At 45.4% G+C, this 21,503-nt stretch overlaps 1 protein-coding gene across 1 annotated transcript in view; it reads left to right on the top strand.

The window, feature by feature from the left end:
- LOC148478832 (TOG array regulator of axonemal microtubules protein 1-like) overlaps positions 1 to 16,990 on the top strand; it is a 45,805-nt gene extending 28,815 nt beyond the window's left edge. Inside the window, exons 5-10 of the mRNA XM_088455316.1 lie at positions 1,188 to 1,293; positions 4,097 to 4,332; positions 4,454 to 4,612; positions 9,998 to 10,074; positions 14,113 to 14,228; positions 15,907 to 16,990. Coding sequence (XP_088311442.1) covers positions 1,188 to 1,293; positions 4,097 to 4,332; positions 4,454 to 4,612; positions 9,998 to 10,074; positions 14,113 to 14,225 — 691 coding nt within the window. The 3' untranslated portion in view covers positions 14,226 to 14,228; positions 15,907 to 16,990. The remainder of the gene's footprint in view (positions 1 to 1,187; positions 1,294 to 4,096; positions 4,333 to 4,453; positions 4,613 to 9,997; positions 10,075 to 14,112; positions 14,229 to 15,906) is intronic.
- Positions 16,991 to 21,503: the final 4,513 nt, after the last annotated feature.

Below are 21,503 nucleotides of genomic sequence, written 5' to 3'. Positions count from 1 at the left end.
TCTCAGGGAATATTCTGAGAATTTCTCTCGGTGGAAGTAATTGCACATAGATTAATTTGGAATGTCACTTTCCTACCCCCCTTAGACGTGACGATGCCCCACCGGGGGAATGCAGTGGTAGGGGCCCATTCTTAGGGGTGTGGCCAAGCTCCAGAGGGGGTGTGGCCAGCTTCCACAGAGGAAAGTGCATAGTCTGGATCACTTTAAAAATATAGTAAATACTTGTAGTGCATGCATGATAATGTACCAGACTAATAACAGCAATGCATTATAGAAAATACACTATAGTACTGTGCAGTATAATGTAAGTTATGTATAATGTAATATTCAAGTGCACAGTCTGGAACCGGATCCCTAGAGGAGAGTATGGGCCCTCAGGCAGTGGGGCCCTCTGGGGGTTTCCCCTGTATCCATCCCTGTTGGCCAGTCTGACCATGGCGATGCCTCTGGTGGTCCAACCATGAGATCCTGCCCGTCTGTCACTTACACACAATAAGCCCAGGCAGTGTATACTGTAGGTGCTCCTCAGATGCCTTTGTCAGGGGCTGTAACTGAGGAAGGTGCCTGAGGAGGAGCAGGACAGTGCTGCCTGGTGGTAACATGAGAAATACCATAATAACACTACACAATGACCTGTTACACTTGCTGGAAAAGAACCAGTTATTTCAGTAGTTTATATCCCATCTGTACCTAAAGCCTGTTGTTCTTATTGGAAGTACTGATGCTCTGCTTAGTATATTTGGTACTTGCTGCTATCTCATGTATCCTGACTATACATGCTTCTGATTGTTATATATGTAATTCTGGCTTTCCGCATTGCTGAGACAGACTTTCTGCTTATCGGCAGCCTTGTACCCACTTATACTTATACTGGCATATTGTCTCTCTCCCCCCCCTTACACTCACCCCAGCTATCACCACTCTCAGCCAATTCCCAGCTTCCAGCGTTGCCACATCTCACCCCCTTACACTGATGGGGCTGTCACCTCACTGCCCCCTGCATTGGGTACGGTAGGCAGGGCGGGATGTGGGCTGCGCATTCCAGCTCCTACGGCATATGACGGAGATGGGACAGATGGTAGTGGATTATTATATAGATACAGATACACATCTATATGTGTGTGTCTATATATAGAGATAGAGAGTGATCATTTGGTGACCAGGATCCGTTGTTTAATTGTTTCCAGGGAGAAGAAGATTAAGGGCATCAATCTGGTGAGGTCACTGTCCATGTCCCATCCCACAGTTGTCCTGGAGAGACTTCATGCCCTCAGCATTGTGCTGACAAAAGAGGTAAATATATGTTACATATATATGTGTATGGCTGACAGGTGTGTGGTGTCCTTAGTGTTTGTTACAGTATTTGGTATGTGTAACACAAGTACATTACATCCTTCTGGGTCTCATTGTCCATCCTCTCCTAGATCTTCTCCATGAATAAAATGTAGTTTATAGACAGACTGCTCATCAGTATCGTAACAGGCAAAACCATGCTGCCTATCATGATATATCCTGATACCATAAGAATTGTCATAAACTTGCATAATGAATGGTTCAAAGGTGACATTTTCTATTAAATCCCCTTCTTACAAGGTGTGAGTGTGGGAGGGAGGTTATAAGCAGGGCTGGCGAGGCATCCAGCAGGCCCCGTGTCTGATGTGTGGCCATGGCAATCCTGGGGGTGTGTGCCTCTGTCTGACTACGTATTGATCCTAATGTGCCAATGGGGATGGAATTGCTTCTCCACCCAGCTTAGCTGGGGCCCCGCTGCAGGGGGTATCTACCTCTTGGCCAGGATGGCACTTGCCAGGAGAGCTGTCAGAGGGGGGGGGTGCCATCACGCCACCAGCCAGAGTCCCCAGAGAGGGTAGCAGCCAAGGGATAAGGGCCGTTTGTTGCGCAGCGCCATAGTAACGTGAGACAGTAAAGCTCTAGAGTCGGGAAGACACTTGCCTGTGCTGACATGTCAGACTGACAGAATCCCCGTCAGTCAGTGAGGAGGACGGAGACGCCTGCTGCTATATCTCTTACAGGTCAGAGGAGCAGCTCAGCGCTGGTTCCAGCTATTAAATAAAGTGTGGCCAGAGGAGGTGGGGATCTTAGGTGAAGTAAAGAGAAGGGAGAGCGGCTGCGTACCTGCACCTGTGTGTTGGAGAACGGCTGCAGCTCCCAAAGACGCCAGGGCAATGTCAGTCCTGCAAGGGGAGAGAGGACAGGTGACCCAGCCCCCTTTCTCTGCTCTTTCACCCTAGAGGGGATGGAGCCAGTCCCTTATTCTGCAAGGGGCACTCGGATCCCTAGATACACCCCTGCCCTGCCATTCCCCTCAGGCAGTCTGAGCATATGTAATCTCTACCTGCCCCAACACCTCTTAGCACCCCTAGGTATAAGTAGGTATGGTTGCATTTATCAAATGGACAGATAAGGTACAAGCATAGGGAGCATTGATGATTTGCTGGTGCTGGAATACATCCTCTGCCTTTGGAAGTGATCCCGTATTGCTCAGTACCATTTGCTACTTATCTGGCTGGTCTCTATCAGATCGCTCAAATTAAGATCGGAAATCACCTGCATTAGGGACAATTCATGTTCCAGAATAATCCCCATAAGATGTTCCAAATATTATTTTCTCAGAATACTATCAGATGCCTCTATAATAATATATATGTGCGTGGGAGCACTTACGGATGATTTGCGTCCATCTCAGCATCGCCCCTTTGTGATCACCAACCACCGATGTTTGTGTCACAGTAAATGTGGAAGAGGGTTGTCAGGTGTTGGAACAATCACATGTACTGGGCACAGTTACTAACAGTCACTAATACTTTACAGTCTAACATGAGCTTTGCATCCCCTTCTTACGGTCCCTGCGATATAGGTGCCTTACTTGGTTCTGTATAGTGACTGCAGCAAATATGGGGAATTATTACTTACTGACACAGTATTGCCGTTGATCCATTTAGCCAGAGCAAGTAAAAGTAAGTTCTGGATGGTAAAATGTTGATTAGAAATAAATTTGACCAATGTAAACTAACAATTGGTTTAATAAGGTGTTTGTAGAGCTGAAAAATGGCTGCTTTGCTGTGTTTCTTTTTCTGTCTCATATAATATATCTCCTATTCAGGGGCTGGTTGGCAATTTTAGCCTGGGGGGACAAATGCATGCAGGTGGCCCTGGCAGAGGAGTAGCGTGTACCCAGGGTCCCCGGAGCACGTGCGTGCTTAGGCACCCCCCCCCCCTCAAGTGTTCCAGGGAGGAGGCGGCTCCATTTGGAATTAATGTAAAGTTAAAATACCTGTAGTGGTGCCCATATGCAGTGCCCCTTATACAGTGTCCCCAGTAGTGGTCCGCCCTGTGTAGTACCCCTTATACCCCCAGTAGTAAGCCCCTTATATAGTGCCCCCAGTAGTAGTCCCCCCCTTGTAATGCCCCCAGTAGTAGCTCCCCCCTTGTAGTGCCCCCAGTACTAGTTCCCCCCTTGTAGAGCCCCCAGTAGTAGCCCCCCTTGTAGTACCCCCAATAGTAATCCCCCTTGTGCCCCCAGTAGTAATCCCCCTTGTTGTGCCCCCAGTAGTAGCCCCCCGCAGTAGAGAGACACGTAAAAAAAACCACTTACCTGAAACCCCGCTCCTGTCCCGCCGCTGCTATCAGCTTGTCCGTCCTCCCGGACCGCTTTGCACTATGGGAGAGACGTCAAGACATCATGTCGTCTCTCCCATTACCCACTGCGGGAGCCGGAAGATGGCTCCCACAGTGGGAGCAGCAGCAGCCGATGAGAGTCTGACAGACTCTCATCAGCTGCTGAAACAAACACACAGTTGCCGAAATCAGCGGCTGTGTGTTTGTCTTTGTGTAGCGCTGACCGAACTCCGTCCGGTCAGCGCTACACGTGCGGTGCAGCCTTTGTCACAGTGACACAGACTGCCCACAGCCCGCATGGCGCTGTGGCCCGGGGGGCACATGGCACCCTGCCCCCCGGCCCAGCCCACCACTGCTCCTATTACATATGAAGGATTGATGTTCAAACTGGGATTAATTCCCCCTAACTTCCTTTGTGTACGTTCTGTAGTAAAATCTTCTACTTTATACATTGTAGGTGAAGAACTTGTGCTCCCAAGTGTCCCGGGCTGCCATTGGCTGTGTAGCTGACCTGTTCATACAGCTGGGGAAGGCCATGGATAGAGAGGTGGAGCAGTGTGCACGTGTCCTGCTCTCCAGGGCGGGAGACTCCAACTTGTTTATACGGGAGGAGGTGGACCGTGCACTACAGGCCATGGTGGACAATGTAACATCTGTCAGGTCTCTCACATCCCTCATAAATGGAGGACTCAGGTAATGGCTTTATAGTCTACATCTAGATTATATTATGTAGAATTACTCATTTGTATTTGTATATGTAGTATTTGGTCATTTGTCATGTTGGTGCTGATATCCGTTCATGTTCTATCTGTAGCCATGTGAACGCTGCCATCCGGAGCTGCGCAGCCAAACATTTATGTCATCTGGTGGAGAGAATGGGACAAAGGCGCGTCTTATCCGGGACAAAGACCATCACGGAGAGAGCTGTACCCGCTATAGCCAGGTGTGCTCAGGATGGCTCTCAGGACACCAGGTTAGTAGTCTGCTCTGCTCCCAGAAGGGAAATAACTGATATTATACAGCCCATGCTCTGTGGTGATGTGATCAGTTCTACAAATCATTCTCATAAGGTTCAACAAGAGAGAGAGCTGCTCAGAGATGTTATAGAATAGTTATAATTATCCGCTCTCCCTTATTTAGCCTAATGTATTACAGGGCAGTGTTTGCCGGTTACTCAGTCATAGCAACAGCCCTTATCCTCCGCTGGATAAATGTACACGAGAATTTGGAGCAAATGTAAAGCAAATCATAAAGAATGTATTGTCTGTAGGTGATGGTCCAGGCCTGAGCCTTCATGTGCTTATGTCAGGTTACATCCCTGGTCCCAGAATGGCTTATTACTTATTTACACACGTTTTTCTGTTGCAGGTTCTATGGCAGGAAGATGTTGCACCACCTGAAATCCCATCTGGATTTTGAGAAATCTCTGGGAACCTATGTCCCCGGCAAGGATTTGCCATACATAAAGAATATAATAAAACATCTGTAGATTTTTTTTCATATAACTTGTGGTTTCATGTGTTGTTGTGGTAAGTGTCCATTAACCTAAATACTCATTCTGTGTAGGCTGTGACCCTAGTGTAGGGCTGTATAGCTGGTGTGGGGTTGTTATAACTGTGTGTGCAGATTTATATAGCATGGCAATAGTTACTGAGGTGCTCAATAAGGAGATAAAGGAGAGGGAGCACTGTACCTGATACCACTGCTACAGGAGGACCCCATCCACCATTCTCCTGTGTGTCCCTGCAGCCTCCACCTCGTGCAGCTGATGTTTGCATTGGCTGGACACTCCCTACTCATCTGCTGACTTTGTACCTATTTCCTATCACTGTTATTTGTGTCCTCACCATCATCACACCACACTCACTGGTTACCCTCACTCCCTCTCACTGTTATTTGTGTCCTCACCATCATCACACCACACTCACTGGTTACCCTCACTCCCTCTCACTGTTATTTGTGTCCTCATAATCATCACACCACACTCACTGGTTACCCTCACTCCCTCTCACTGTTATTTGTGTCCTCATCATCATTACACCACACTCACTGGTTACCCTCACTCCCTCTCACTGTTATTTGTGTCCTCACCATCACACCACACTCACTGGTTACCCTCACTCCCTCTCACTGTTATTTGTGTCCTCATCATAACACCACACTCACTGGTTACCCTCACTCCCTCTCACTGTTATTTGTGTCCTCATCATCACACCACACTCACTGGTTACCCTCACTCCCTCTCACTGTTATTTGTGTCCTCACCATCATAACACCACACTCACTGGTTACCCTCACTCCCTCTCACTGTTATTTGTGTCCTCACCATCATCACACCACACTCACTGGTTACCCTCACTCCCTCTCACTGTTATTTGTGTCCTCACCATCATCACACCACACTCACTGGTTACCCTCACTCCCTCTCACTGTTATTTGTGTCCTCACCATCATCACACCACACTCACTGGTTACCCTCACTCCCTCTTAGTGTTATTTGTGTCCTCATCACCATCACACCACACTCACTGGTTACCCTCACTCCCTCTCACTGTTATTTTTGTCCATCTCATGGTTCTTAATAGATACAAGATACTATAAGTATTGGGATTGTAATATGGCTATTTAATATACATCTTCCAAGAGATATATTTACACATATAAATCGTGATATGGACATTCTAATGATAAACGATATTGTTATAGTTTATATTGTCCTGCTAAATCTGTGCATGCACCATCAGCTCTATCTCCCTTGAACATGGGCAGGGCATTGGAATGCTGTGAGAAGTGACAGAGAAAGTTTTTTTTCTCTGGTCTGCGCAGCACTGACTGGATCCTCTGGCCCTTTTTTAATGGTAGGGCCTGGAGCTGCAGCTCCACATTCCCCATTGTTAATCCAACCCTGCTCCTAGATGCATCTTTTTTAGTATTTTTTTATTTTTCATGTAACGCAGATCCTGCACGTTCACACAAACATTTTCTTAATCACTTTTTCTGGAGACGTAGTCAGTCATAAAGCCTCTAGACTCTTCTAGAAGATCCTTTCTTTGTTTATCTGTATCTATGGGTCTTCACATGTGAGCTGCTGCCACCTATTGGAATTAAATCGCTAAGATAGAGTCTTAAACGTATGGAAGCTGTTCGGCAGTAAATTAACAGTCAAAACTCTACTGCCCAGTGGCAAATCCTACCTTGTCTGGCCGGGAGAGGGGTCTGTAAATGTGATCCCACACATGCACAATTCAACAAGCAGGCCGGCTTCGAGGGACTGCTTGAGCTGCAGCCCCTAGAAGCTGTGTAGGAGTGGCCTGATACCAGGGGAGTGGCTTCCAATTTGAAGCACTCTCTACCATGACGGTCCCAGGGGGATAAATCATCTCCCCTGGGACTACCTGTCCAGCAAGTGATTAGGGAGCTACTGCCACTGCTAGGCAGTTACTGGGGGAAGGGGCTTTCTGCTTTTAATCAAAATCCATCTGTCCTCTGCTCCCCCATCCCCCATATGAAAGAAACCTGGCATGAATTTCTTTGTTCTGTTCCGTTTGTAGTAAAAACCTTTTTAAGTTATTTATATTTTATTCTTTTATTTAGGTGAAGAACTTGCGCTCCAGTGTTTCCCGAGCAGCAATTGGCTGTTTAGGGGACATGTTCACACATCTGAAGAAGAACATGGACAACGAACTGGACAATTGTGTACGTGTCCTTCTATCCAAGGCGGGGGAATCAAATCTCTTCATGCGTGAGGATGTGGACATGGCGCTTGATGCAATGGTACAGAATGTCACAACAGTGCGAGCTCTCACCTCCCTCACAAATGGAGGGCACAGGTAACGTTACACTGGGTAACCTTTAACGTTTATTCTGTAAAATTACCCCCTTTTTTTTTTTTTTTTTTTTTTATTTCTTTTTTTTTTTCTACACTTTTATAATTTTTTTTATGTTTAGTTGTTGGTACTTTGGCCCTCATTCAGAGCCACTCGCTAGCGGCAGTACGCTCGTTCCGAGCGATGTTCGCACATCTGCGCATGCGTACGGTTTTTAGTACGCATGCGCGAACCAGTCAGTGCGGCCGAAAATCATTTGTACGCTATATAGCGAGTGCCTGCTATTTTGAGTGACAGAATGAGGCGTATGTGGGTGGTAACAGGGGAAGGTGCTTGAAAATGGGGAGTGGAGATCCATTTGCAGGCGTGCTTAAAGGTCAAAACGGGCGTTTTATGGGTGTGCATAATTAATACAGCAGTGTCAATGACCACGTCACTTGTTTTTTTTTAACTCAGAACTGCTCGCAAAATAGCGGTTGAAAAAACCAACCACAAGAATAGCGAGCAGTTTATATCCTGTTCGATGTACTCGATTAATCTAATAAATAGCGGACATGACGTATGGTGCGAGCGGCCAGGGGGCGTTTTTATCAAATAAACGAGCGTAGGTTTTGCTCGCTCGTTCAGACTTAGAGGTGTGAACAGACTGCAATGTGCGAACGGATCATTTGCATAGCCACCCCTTGTTTTTGACCGAACGCAAATAGCGAACGGCTCTGAATGAGGACCTTTGTCTGGTTGGTGCTTATTTGGGTTCATGTTTTACCTGTAGCCACTTGAACACCGCGGTCAAAAAATGTACGGCACAGCACATGTGTGATTTGGTGGAGAGGATGGGACCAGGGCGGATTTTGTCTGGGATAAAGGACATCACAGATAGAACTCTTCCTGCTATAACAAAATTTGCACAGGATAGTTCTCAGGAAACCAGGTTAGTATTCCGCTAATTGTCTTCTGCTCTCATTCTCTCTCTCTCTATCCTGGTATTTCTCTCTTCCTCATGGGGGACACCAGTCCATAGGGTATAGAAAGTCTGTTATGCTTCTACCTCTCAGAACTCCCATCCTTCAGGGGATTCAGGGAAGTTTTTAGGTTAGGCTGCATGAGATGTTGTGTTTTTATTTTTATTTCCCACCTATTTGCATTGACTGCTGCACCAGTTACATATAGCAGACAATCTCACTACTGTCTCAGTACAAGCTTCTGTAACCCACTGCCAACGTGGGATGTCTCCTGGGACCATTTCTGGCATCTCTGGTAGGGATCAGGCTGTCTTGCGCTGCTACCATGCCAACAGCCAAGTGCATCTGCCTCAGACTGTAAGTACCGTAAGCAGCCAAGTGCCTCCTCATTCCCGGTGCTTGTTATTGGAAGAAAGCAACCATTGGCTTCTGGTGGAACTCATGGTCTGCGAGGCTGCAGAGCATAGGCACAATTTGAGGATGGGGAGAGGGGGCCGCCATCCTCTGGGGCAGTGGCTGCTGATGTGCTAGACCCTGTGGGTGATGGGCGCAGACCTAGGCAACTTGCGGGTTGGGCAGTCCATTGTCGCGCACACCTAAAGAGGTCGCTTCTCATCTGATAGAGGTGGCCAAGCTGAAACTGTGGCAAGGCATGCTGGGATCTCCTCACTGGCTAAGTTAGGCAAACGCCTTAGTTGTGTCTCAATCCAGTCCTGCGGACAGTCACATTCTAAGTGCTCCTCCCAAGTGGGTGAGGTAGTAGAGGTATATGACTGTGAGGATTCCTGGCAGATTGAAGAGGACTCTGCATGACATCGGATGGATGTATCTGTGAGGGCAGTTCCCCGGGTACTAGACATCCAGGATAGCGAGGAATCTGTAGAGACTAGCACTACTTTCCTTCTTACCCACATTTATAGGAATTGCTCTATTATGTGTGGACCAAACCCGAACATCACAATACATTTCGGCTATGGGGTAAATGCAATGTCCTGCAAGTTGCAGGCAGCCATCAGATATTGGCTGCTAGATTTAAAGCTGCAGTAATTTAAAAGACAAAATATGACAAGCCGTATAATTGCCTTGATCTGTCTCCGAAAACATGTAGGTTGCTCATCTAGTGGCTAGGGTAAGGCACTAAGTGAAGGGTTAGAGTTAGGCTATGGGTTTGTTAAGCATTAGGTGATATGGATTAGGGGTTAGGGTTAGCCATACTCTCCGCCAGTAGCAGGATCCGCCGAAAGTCATCGGGACATAGCCACCGGACCTGGAAGACGCCGCTGGAGCAGCAGGACCCCCCTGTACTACCACTAGACCACCAGGGATGTTTTGGCAACATTCGAATCATGTCGACATGGTCAAAGTCAACATGTCATGCATGTCAACAAAATATCTCACACCCTTCATTCTGGCATGCTCTTTCCGATGTGCTAATGTGTAGAAAACATTGAACACAGGCAGTGCTGGGGTGGGACTGCCCACAGTTTTTATTGTGTTCTTTTAATTATCCGGTCTTTTTTATTTAGCGTAACGTAACACCTCTTTCCACGAATGTGTTTTTTATTGCAGGTTCTATGGCCGAAAGATGCTTCACTATCTGATGTCCCATCCGGACTTTGACAAAATGCTGGAAAAATATGTCCCAAGTAAGGATTTGCCTTATATAAAGGAAATTATTAGACATATACAAATCAAGGCAAGACAAAGTGGTCTTCTACGTTATTTATATGGCACACGCATATTCAGCAGCGCTGTACAGAGAATTTTTAGCCATTCACATCAGTCCCTGCCCCAGTGGAGCTTACACTTTATATTCCCTACTACATGTACATATACACACACACTAGTGTTGTTGTTTTTGTCAGAAGCCAACTAACCTACCAGTATATTTTTGGATTGTGGGAGGAAACGAATGTAAGCACAGGGAAAATATACAAACTCCACACAGTTAGGGCCCTAGTGGGATTTGAATCCAAGACCTCAGTGCTGTAAGGCAGTAATGCTAACCATATATGTGTGTAACTTTTTATTTGGAGGTCCGCAATTGAACAGAGAAGAGATGAAAGTGATTGATGCCTGTGTGCACATGACCTAAATCTGTTATATTATTTGTATGTATACAACACAACTCCTATTGTAGCCAGAACCACCACTCTACTTTATTTCACTCTTCTTCAAAAGTCCTTTTGGATTTCATCCTACCCATCTATCTCTCTAAGCTACATATCCCTACAGCTCACCAGTGAAAACATTCCCTGTCATTAAGGACATGCTGTATAGATCCTGCTTAATATTCAAAGTTTATTAACTGGTTTAATCTGCTTTACTGATTAAATTTCATAATTCAGAGACCAGTTGCAACAGCGATACCATTATCATTGCACATGGTAATGGAGATGAAAACTGTTTTTCTTGCTCTAAATTTTAAGATGCATCTGTGAATCTCAAACTCAGCCATTACAATCCAGGTTTTAAAAATAGCCATGCTTGAGCACAGGTGTCTTAATTAGTACACCAGTCAATTTGATTTAACGATATGGACTCAAGCATGGATGTCCTTAAAACCTGGACTGCAATGGCAGAGTCTGGTCTGCCTCAGGCCCTTGCCTTGCTACGCCTCAGGCCCTTGCCTTGCTACGCCTCAGGCCCTTGCCTTGCTACGCCTCAGGCCCTTGCCTTGCTACGCCTCACGCCCTTGCCTTGCTACGCCTCAGGCCCCTGCCTTGCTACGCCTCAGGCCCCTGCCTTGCTACGCCTCAGGCCCCTGCCTTGCTACGCCTCAGGCCCCTGCCTTGCTACGCCTCAGGCCCCTGCCTTGCTACGCCTCAGGCCCCTGCCTTGCTACGCCTCAGGCCCCTGCCTTGCTACGCCTCAGGCCCCTGCCTTGCTACGCCTCAGGCCCCTGCCTTGCTACGCCTCAGGCCCCTGCCTTGCTACGCCTCAGGCCCCTGCCTTGCTACGCCTCAGGCCCCTGCCTTGCTACGCCTCAGGCCCCTGCCTTGCTACGCCTCAGGCCCCTGCCTTGCTACGCCTCAGGCCCCTGCCTTGCTACGCCTCAGGCCCCTGCCTTGCTACGCCTCAGGCCCCTGCCTTGCTACCTGGCCCGCCTCAGGCCCCTGCCTTGCTACCTGGCCCGCCTCAGGCCCCTGCCTTGCTACTTGGCCTGCCTCAGGCCCCTTCCTTTTGGCAAGGATACCTTTCAAAATTCAAAGACCAGTTACAACAGCGCTACCATTATCATTGCACATGGTAATGGAGATTAAAACTGTTTTTCTTGCTCTAAATTTTAAGATGCATCTGTGAATCTCAAACTCAGCCATTATAATCCAGGTTTTAAGGATAACCATGCTTGAGCACAGGTGTCGTAATTAGTTCACCAGTCAATTTGATTTAACGATCTGGACTCAAGCATGGATGTCCTTAAAACCTGGACTGCAATGGCAAAGTCTGGTCTACCTCAGGCCCCTGCCTTGCTACTTGACCAGCCTCAGGCCCCTGCCTTGCTACTTGGCCCGCCTCAGGCCCCTGCCTTGCTACCTGGCCCGTCTCAGGCCCCTGCCTTGCTACTTGACCAGCCTCAGGCCCCTGCCTTGCTACTTGGCCCGCCTCAGGCCCCTGCCTTGCTACCTGGCCCGTCTCAGGCCCCTGCCTTGCTACTTGGCCCGCCTCAGGCCCCTGCCTTGCTACCTGGCCCGTCTCAGGCCCCTGCCTTGCTACTTGGCCCGCCTCAGGCCCCTGCCTTGCTACCGGGCCTGCCTCAGGCCCCTGCCTTGCTACTTGGCCCGCCTCAGGCCCCTGCCTTGCTACTTGGCCCGCCTCAGGCCCCTGCCTTGCTACTTGGCCCGCCTCAGGCCCCTGCCTTGCTACTTGGCCCGCCTCAGGCCCCTGCCTTGCTACTTGGCCCGCCTCAGGCCCCTGCCTTGCTACTTGGCCCGCCTCAGGCCCCTGCCTTGCTACTTGGCCCGCCTCAGGCCCCTGCCTTGCTATTTGGACCGCCTCAGGCCCCTGCCTTGCTACTTGGACCGCCTCAGGCCCCTGCCTTGCTACTTGGACCGCCTCAGGCCCCTGCCTTGCTACTTGGCCGTCTAAGAGCTCCATTTACTAACGAGTTTGAATCATTACAAACTCGTTGTGTATGTTAATTATAGCCAGAGGTATTTATCATGACAGATATTGCGGTTTTTAGGCAGCGCTATTTAATTTCATGTCTCTCTAAGAAATAGCAGCGTGATACTATTGAACAACGAGCGGTATTTCTCACTTACCGCTCGTTGTCTTAATTGAAACTCTCCAGCCTCATGCTTCTGCTAAACTGCGCTCACGAGTGCTGTGGTTCTGTTGGCCAGCATCCAGGTCTCAGCAGCCGGCTTGCCCCCCCCTTTTCCTCCCTCCCTCCTTCCCACAGCAGCCAGCATCCCCTTCCACCCTCACACTGCAGCCGGCGGGCACGTGCGCCCATTACAGTAAAGAAATATATAGAACTTCCATTCATCAGCGCTGTTTGGAGAGAAAAAACCAGCCTGACAGGATTTTTACGTTACCGCTCGCCGGTGATCAAACCATTAATAAATTCCAGTAAAAAACAACAAACCAAAAGCTGAGCGGTAACGCTAAATAACATAGCAGGACATATTTATTTGTAAATGGAGCCCTACGTTTTCTGCCTCGCTGTCACACAGCACCTGCTCCCTTTCTCGCTTGTTTTTTAATATTACAGTGTAGTGAAATTCTAGAAATGAATAATGGTGTAAATGTATTATCAGATAGTCTAAAGCTGGGGACACACTAGACGATATGATGTTCAATCCAGCGGATCAGAGCAACCTATCTGATACATCGTCTAGTGTATAATAATGATATGCGCGCTAGCGTCATCGCCTGTCGACCCTACTGCAGGGCCGCCGGGGTATGTCGCTAACTATGCCATGCTGCAGAATCAGAATGCACCATGACACTTAGCTTCCCACCGTCTGACCCGGCATCGGCAAGTGTGTATGTACTGCCGCATGCAGGGTACCATCGCCCGCGATGTCGTTCTGGGTACACATTGTGTAGTGTGCTTAAGGCTCAGAATACAATACACTCATCCATTTAGAATAAATAAGAGTACACTAAATGGCTTCCTTCAGCTTTGAAGTTGATGATATACATGACCACCATTGTAGCTGTAGTTCATCAACGGTTTTCTTGGCAAATTTGTAATTCTCACAAAATGTGATACGCCTGTATGCTAAACGCTCCTGCTGCACAGACTGCACTGACCTCTAGGGGGCAGTATGAATTAGCTGCTAGCTCCTGCTAGAACCTCACTCATATTGTACAGCTGTGCACATTTCTGGGATTTATAGCAAATAACAAATCATTTGGGCAAAAATAATCAATATTTCTTACTGCATTATCTTAGAAACGTTTCTACACCGGTACCTTAAACTTACTTGAATCAACCCTTAAATGTCCCAGTTTCAATATTTGCCGACACAGCCTCCCCATATCTGGCAAACTAATTACACTAGTCGTAGGGTGATATCTTTCAATCACAGAACTGTGCCCACCCTCCCACATACATCTGTACTTCCATCCTCTCTTCATAACCTTGTGTTTAATCAGTAATTTACAGATGATTTGCTCGTACTGTCCTACTGTCGTACTGTACACTAACCATTCCTTATCTTTATATCTTACAGGGTGTCGGGGAGATCCAAGATGCCCCCTCAGCCCGAGGGAGAAGATCTTACCATGGCAGTGTCGGCTGCCTGAGAGCTTCCTCCGTCTCGCAGAACGCTCACGTTACACTTGAAAGGTGGGTGGAAGCATTATCATTAAGAGCTAGTAGGAGGACTTGCTTAGTCCTTCTATATAGCAGCTATTACAGAAACCTTTAGAGCTGCAGAGATTTGTACTCATAACTATATCCCTTTTAAGTATGTGCTCTGTATATAGGCAAGTTCTGAGACCGGCGGCCGCAAGCCTGCCAGTCTCAATCACGACATCGGAATCCTGGCAAGGTATTTAAGATAGGCATCGAAATACCGACGCCTATCTTAATCCCTATGCCAGAACGCCAAGGACGCCAGCACCGAACGAAGGTAAGTTCGGGGCACCCATAGCGTTAGCTGCGGGCTGGGGGGATTAGGGAGTCTAGCGGGGTTAGGTTTTTTGGAGGGGGAAGGGGGCGTTTGGCACCCCCAGGGAGAGATTAGGGTTAGGCACCCCCCGGGAGGGTTAGGGAGCGGTAAGAGAGGGTTAGGGTTAGGCACCCCCGGGGGGAGGTTAGGGTTAGGCACTAGGGTGGAGGTTAGGGTTAGGCACTAGGGGGTAGGTTAGGGTTAGGCACCCCCCCGGGAGAGTTAGGGAGCGGTAAGATGGGGTTAGGGTTAGGCACCCCCGGGGGGAGGTTAGGGTTAGGCACCCCTGGGGGGAGGTTAGGGTTAGGCACCCTTGGGGGGAGGTTAGTGTTAGGCACTAGGGGGGAGGTTAGGGTTAGGCACCACTAAGGGAGGGTTAAGGGGGAGAGCGGGGGCAGGGGTGGGTTATGGTACTTACCTGCCCCAGTCGTGATCTTCATCCTGTCGGGCATCCGCTGTCGGTATTTGAACCGGTGACTAAACATCCGCCATTATTTCAATCCCATTCCTCCAAAGAGAGGAATTTCCCTTCAGCCACTTTCAGGAATGTGCACAATACAAAAGACTTAGGGGTCTAGTTACTAAGCAGTGTTAGGAGACAGAGTGAAAAGTGATAAGGTGCCTGCCAATCAGCTCCTAACTGTCATCTCACAGGCTGTGTTTGAAAAATGACAGTTGGGAGCTGATTGGCTGGCACCTTATCACTTTTCACTCTGTCTCCTAACACTGCTTAGTAAATAGAGTCCTTAGAGAAAGAGATGTTATTTCTCCTGTTCGCTCATTGTATACTTGCGGACAATGTACTATCTTCTTTTTTCCTCTTGGATTTATATTACGTTGAAAAAAAGAAAGACAGACTTTGATAAACAATAGGCGCACAGCCTGTGACTTTGATTATCGATTTAGCATATTTGATGAAATATACTCCTCCTTCTCAATTGAAATGGTTCACGATAATTGTTGAGAAAATAAATAATCTCTCATATATGGCGGCACAGCTTTGTGTAACCCTGTACTGCAATACCCAGTGCTTAGAGAACCCATCTACCTGCATAAAGCAGACACTGTAAGCGCTGAGGGCTAGTCACATGAGCACTGATCACCTGTGCTGCCAGTTAAAGGGCTGCTACTAACGTAATGACACCAGGGCTGAATTCTAGATCCACGGGGAGTTTTCTGTGTTTACGCATTTGTTCTTACTCCCTAATCAAGTTTGATTTAGTCTTTCTGACTGTTATGATATTAATCATTTGCAGAGTAATTGTTATGAATAACCTTTTTTTCTTGTACATTTTTTTTTTGCTGTTTTGCCCATTCATCCCCCTTATTAATGACTTTCTTATTTGTGTACAGTGCGTCACACAGAGAAGACATCGCAGTGAATAGCTAGCTCCTGCTATATACAGTTGGACTGACAATCGGTGGCGCAGATGATGTGATCAACCCACGTACGTGGAAATCAGTCTCTGGCAATCTGTGTGCCACATGTTTTATGGATAAAGATAGATCAGCAAGTGACACTATTAAAGAGACACTAATATTTTTCACATTCGTCCTCTTATTTGTTAAAATAACCAGAAGAGTATTAAAGGGTGATGACCCTGTAACGTCTCCTTTTACAACGTGTTGCTGTGACTGTTTTGTGTCATGTAGAGATTTCTAGACTCCTTCTCCTAAACCAGACAGTAGCCACAAGGCTTATATAGGTACATATTTGGGACTATTTTTTTTATTCTTATTTGCATGGTATTTTATTTTTCTGCCTACCAAGTAAAAGTAACTTTTACTAATGGTGAACGTAAACCAAGCTAACACGCTGTACAAAAGCAAACAAAAACTATTGATTGTGCCCTTTGTATAGGGAAGTTTATCACCGTTCATGTGGATTTGTGCCTTTCAAGTAATTATTTTGCAACATAATAGCTTTTGTTCATTCTGTTTAAAACAACAGTATAAATGTCCGTAATTATCTTTTGCTTCCTATTCCCAAAGCGACAGCGTAAAAAAGTTGAATTACATGATGACTTATGTTACTGTAGTTTTGGAAGTTCCCAAATAGGCCATGGGCGCTTCTTGCTGTATTTTTGGCTGTCACCCTTATGACGTGATCCGTTGGATGTTTTGCCAGGCAACACCCCGCAGTTAGAAGTAGTTACTGGCAAGTTTTCATGGTACACAGTGGATTGGGCTCATTGTGACAGAAGATACCCGATTACTGTAACATCTATACGGCTTGTCCTTATTTCCATGCTATATGGGAAACTCTGCAACAAACTGTAGAAATCTCTCATTTTATGGTGCATGACACAAGCTGCTTTTTAATATTATATTCAATAAGAATGAATATCTGCTTTACAATAACTAGGTTACATTTGTTACCCTTTTAGCATTTTATGATTTTAATTTAGCTGGAAAGAAACCGCACTGTGAGCTTCCCTGTCACCGTCAAAACCAGGAAAATACCCCAGATGTCTGACCCCACTCCCTGCTATAGAATTTGGGGAGCTTCAATACGTTTTCACTGGCACTTTAGCAAGTTCTAATTCCCATTACTAGGAAGGAGCAGCCTTCGCTGTGTACAATAGACCCCCAGAAATCGGAAACAAACGTCCCTAGAAATAGAGATTGTGCGGCAGAAATCACATCGGTTGTGATGTACGTTAAAGTCTCAGGGCTCAGGCATTGTCTCCCACTAAATGGCATGCAGTCCATATTGGCTCATAGCGGAATTACTTATATTCCTAACTTGCTATTTGGTGTCATGTTACATCAGAACATACAAAGGAGAACAGACCATACAATGTATAGCACATATATACATAATTCCATCTCCTTACAGAGTTTATTACCTAGGGGGCGGGATATATGAAAGCATATTTTGCAGTCATACCACGGAAGAATGACATTTTTGGAGGTTTGGCCGCTTTCCATATATGCACCAAGCCCTGGAATGTTATAGATTCCCGGAGCTTGGATGCTGGGGCAACGCCATCTTTTTATGGCGTTACCTGATAGAAGCCTATGGGCTTCTGTTTGCATTTCACCCTGAGGGGGATCCAAAAGTAACCCTCCCAGCATCCACTATGGCGCGTGACTCCCGGGTCCTAAACACAGACATCCTTCTATCGCAAAGGACTATTCCTTACCGAGAGATGTCCTGTGTTATCTGCTTTAATTATACGGTATTACTAAACGCTGTTATGCTTTTGGTGAGTGGCGGCATGTACCCCACCCATAATCATTTATTAAGAGATGCAGAGTAACCGAATGTGAATGAACATATGTACAGAAAGCCTTATTGCTCTTTGTAGCATTGTCTATGGCTATATGTATCTCCTTTATGAGTATTGGATACTATTTGCAATCTGTGACAGCTCAATTTACTCGTCTTATATTGTATATTGTTACTATCTGAGACATTTTCACATCTGTACTTATGAAATGTTTGGAGTGCACCTAACAGAAATATTATTTTTACATGTTGTGACTTGGGCTGTGTATTTTATATTTATTTTTTTATATTGTGTTTTTGTTTTTTTTCCATCTATGTCGAACTTCACAGGGCACAGTTCATTATATGTGAAAATGACACTCAATGTATGTTTTACCTATATATTTTTAATGATCTATAATAATAAAGAATATTTTTGGATGTCTGTTGTCTTTGGCGTCTTATTTCAAATGATGACCAGAAAGGTATACTAGTAAATGAAAATAGAGAAATGGTGTGTGTGTGTGTGTATATGTGTGTGTACATATATATATATATATATATATATATATACATACACAGTCAGGTGCATAAATATTGGGACATTGACAGAATTTTCATATTTTGGCCTCTATTCACCACCAAAATGGCTTTGAAATTAAACAAACAAGATGTGCTTTAACTGCAGACTTTCAGATTTCATTTGAGGGTAATTACATCCAAATCAGGAGAACAGTGTAGGAATTACAACGTTTTCTATATGTGCCTCCCACTTTTTAAGGGGCCAAAAGTAATGGGACTATCAACTCAAAAGCTATTTCATGAACAGGTGTGGGCTATTCCCTCGTTATTTCATTATCAATTAAGCAGGTAAAAGGTCTGGAGTTGATTCTAGGTGTGACATTTGCATTTGGAATCAGTTGCTGTCGACTCTCAATATTAGATCCAAAGAGCTGTCACTATCAGTGAAGCAAGCCATCATTATGCTGAAAAATCAAAACAAACCCATCAGAGAGATAGCAAAAACATTAGGTGTGGCCAAATCAACTGTTTGGAACATTCTTAAAAAGAAAGAACGCATCGGAGAGCTCAGCAACACCAAAAGACCCGGAAGACCATGGAAAACAACTGTTGTGGATGACAGAAGAATTATTTCCCTGGTGAAGAAAACCCCTTCACAACAGTTGGCCAAATCAAGAACACTCTCCAGGAGGTAGGTGTATATGTGTCAAAGTCAACAATCAAGAGAAGACTTCAGAAGAGTGAATATATAGAGGGTTCACCACAAGATGTAAACCATTGGTGAGCCACAAAAACAGGAAGACCAGATTAGAGTTTGCCAAACAACATCTAAAAAAGCCATTACAGTTCTGGAACAACATCCTATCGACAGATGAGACAAAGATCAACTTGTACCAGAGTGATGGCAAGAGAAGAGTATGGAGAAGGAAAGGAACTGCTCATGATCCAAAACATACCACCTCATCAGGGAAGCATGGTGGTAGTAGTGTCATGACGTGGGCATGTATGGCTGCCAATGGAACTGGTTCCCTTGTATTTATTGATGAAGTGACTGCTGACAAAAGCAGCAGAATGAATTCTGAATTATTTCGGGCAATATTATATGCTCATATTCAGTCAAATGCTTCAGAACTCATTGGACGGCGCTTCACAGTGCAGATGGACAATGACCCGAAGCATACTGCAAAAGCAACCAAAGAGTTTTTTAAGGCTAAAAAGTGGAATGTTATGCAATGGCCAAGTCAATCCCCTGACCTGAATCCGATTGAGCATGCATTTCACTTGATGAAAACAAAACTGAATGGAAAATGCCCCAAGAACAAGCAGGAACTGAAGACATTTGCAGTAGAGGCCTGGCAGAGCATCACCAGGGATGAAACCCAGCGTCTGGTGATGTCTATGCGTTCCAGACTTCAGGCTGTAATTGCCTGCAAAGGATTTGCAACAAAGTATTAAAAAGTGAAAGTTAGATTTAGGATTGTTTAGTTTGTCCCATTACTTTTGGCCCCTTAAAAAGTGGGAGGCACATAGAGAAACCGTTGTAATTCCTACACCGTTCACCTGATTTGGATGTAATTACCCTCAAATTAAATCTGAAAGTCTGCAGTTAAAGCACATCTTGTTTGTTTCATTTCAAAGCCATTGTGGTGGTGAATAGAGGCCAAAATATGAAAATTCCGTCAATGTCCCAATATTTGTGCACCTGACTGTATATATAGGTGTGTGTGTATATATATATATATATATATATATATATATATAGATATATATATATATATATATAGATATATATATATATATATATAGATATATATATATATATATATATATATATTACACTGTATACACCACTCAGTCCCAGTGGGTTTGTTATTTGGTGGTTTAAAAGATAGGAGTTTCGTCCTGGGAACACAGCTATATATATATATATATATATATATATAATCTATAGCACTGTATGTGAGGACTCCGTAGCGACACATCTATTGCGCTGACGGCGGCTGCTGAAAAGAATCCCCGTTGAGTATCGGAGCCAAAGTCTGGCTTAGAGCTGAATAAGCGGTTAAACGGCAGTATATGGAGTGACGGGCAATCCACAAGGCTATCAGGCTTTTTCGTGAGTTCATTAATGTTTTCCTCAATGTACGTTTTTTATGATTTTTTTTATTTTTTTTTATTACATAAAATGTACAACTTTACTACAGTGTGCGCTCCTATATTTCTTTCCTAGAATTATCTATCAATGGAGATTTTGGTGGTGATAGAAATCTCAATGGGAAGCTGCACTCTAAGAAAAACGCCAATAACACGTGGACTGTCTTACTATAAGGACATTAATTGGAATCTTCCAGATGTTTACGGTAGCGAATTTCTGCTCGCACCTCCATAGGCTGCAAACAGAAATCAGTTACTATGAGTTACCGCGCGCAGCTGCCGGAGTCCGATGCAACAGCGACTGCGCGTAATTTACTCTGCCCCTTTGTGTGACAAACGTATGTGTAACTTTGCTTCTAAAACACTGTTTTGTCATAAGACTTTGTATCCTTATACCCAAATGATGATAATTAATGAGGTTTCAAATGCAATTAAGGTCCTGTTAAGAACTAATAACTATATAAATCAGAGATTGTATCCTTCTCTTGATCTGATTCAAAATATCATACGTCAGCAATGTATTTACATTAGGGGTGTGCACCGGACACTTTTCGTGTTTTGTGTTTTGGTTTTGGATCTGGATCTTTCTTCGTGTTTTGGATCTGGATTGGTTTTGCCAAAACCACCCTTCCGTGTTTTGGGTTCTGGGTTTTGTGTTTTGGATCTGGATTTTTTCTTAAAAAATAAAAAAAAACCGCTAAAATCACATAAATGGGCCTTTTTTTGTTCCTACGCTATTAATAACCCCAATAACATTAATTTCCACTCATTTCCACTCTATTCTGAACACCTCACACCTCACAATATTGTTTTTAGGCCAAAAGGTTGTACCGAGGAAGCTGGATGACTATGCTAAGCGACACAAGGGGGCGGCACAAACACGTGGCCCATCTAGGAGTGGCACTGCAGTGGCAGACAGGAAGCCAATCAGCGTTATGGTGCCCATTTGCATGTAGCACGAACCCGGGAGATCCGTGCTACATGCATCTGTGTGATTGGCACAGAGCAATGACAGGTCCGTGAGACCCGTCTGTGCTGCTGTGGTAAAAAAAAAAAAAAAAAA

This window comes from Taudactylus pleione, unplaced genomic scaffold (genome assembly GCF_031769625.1).
Source record: "Taudactylus pleione unplaced genomic scaffold, aTauple2 ptg000652l, whole genome shotgun sequence".
Taxonomy (NCBI): Eukaryota; Metazoa; Chordata; class Amphibia; order Anura; family Myobatrachidae; genus Taudactylus; species Taudactylus pleione.
This window is presented reverse-complemented; position numbering and strand designations above follow the sequence as displayed.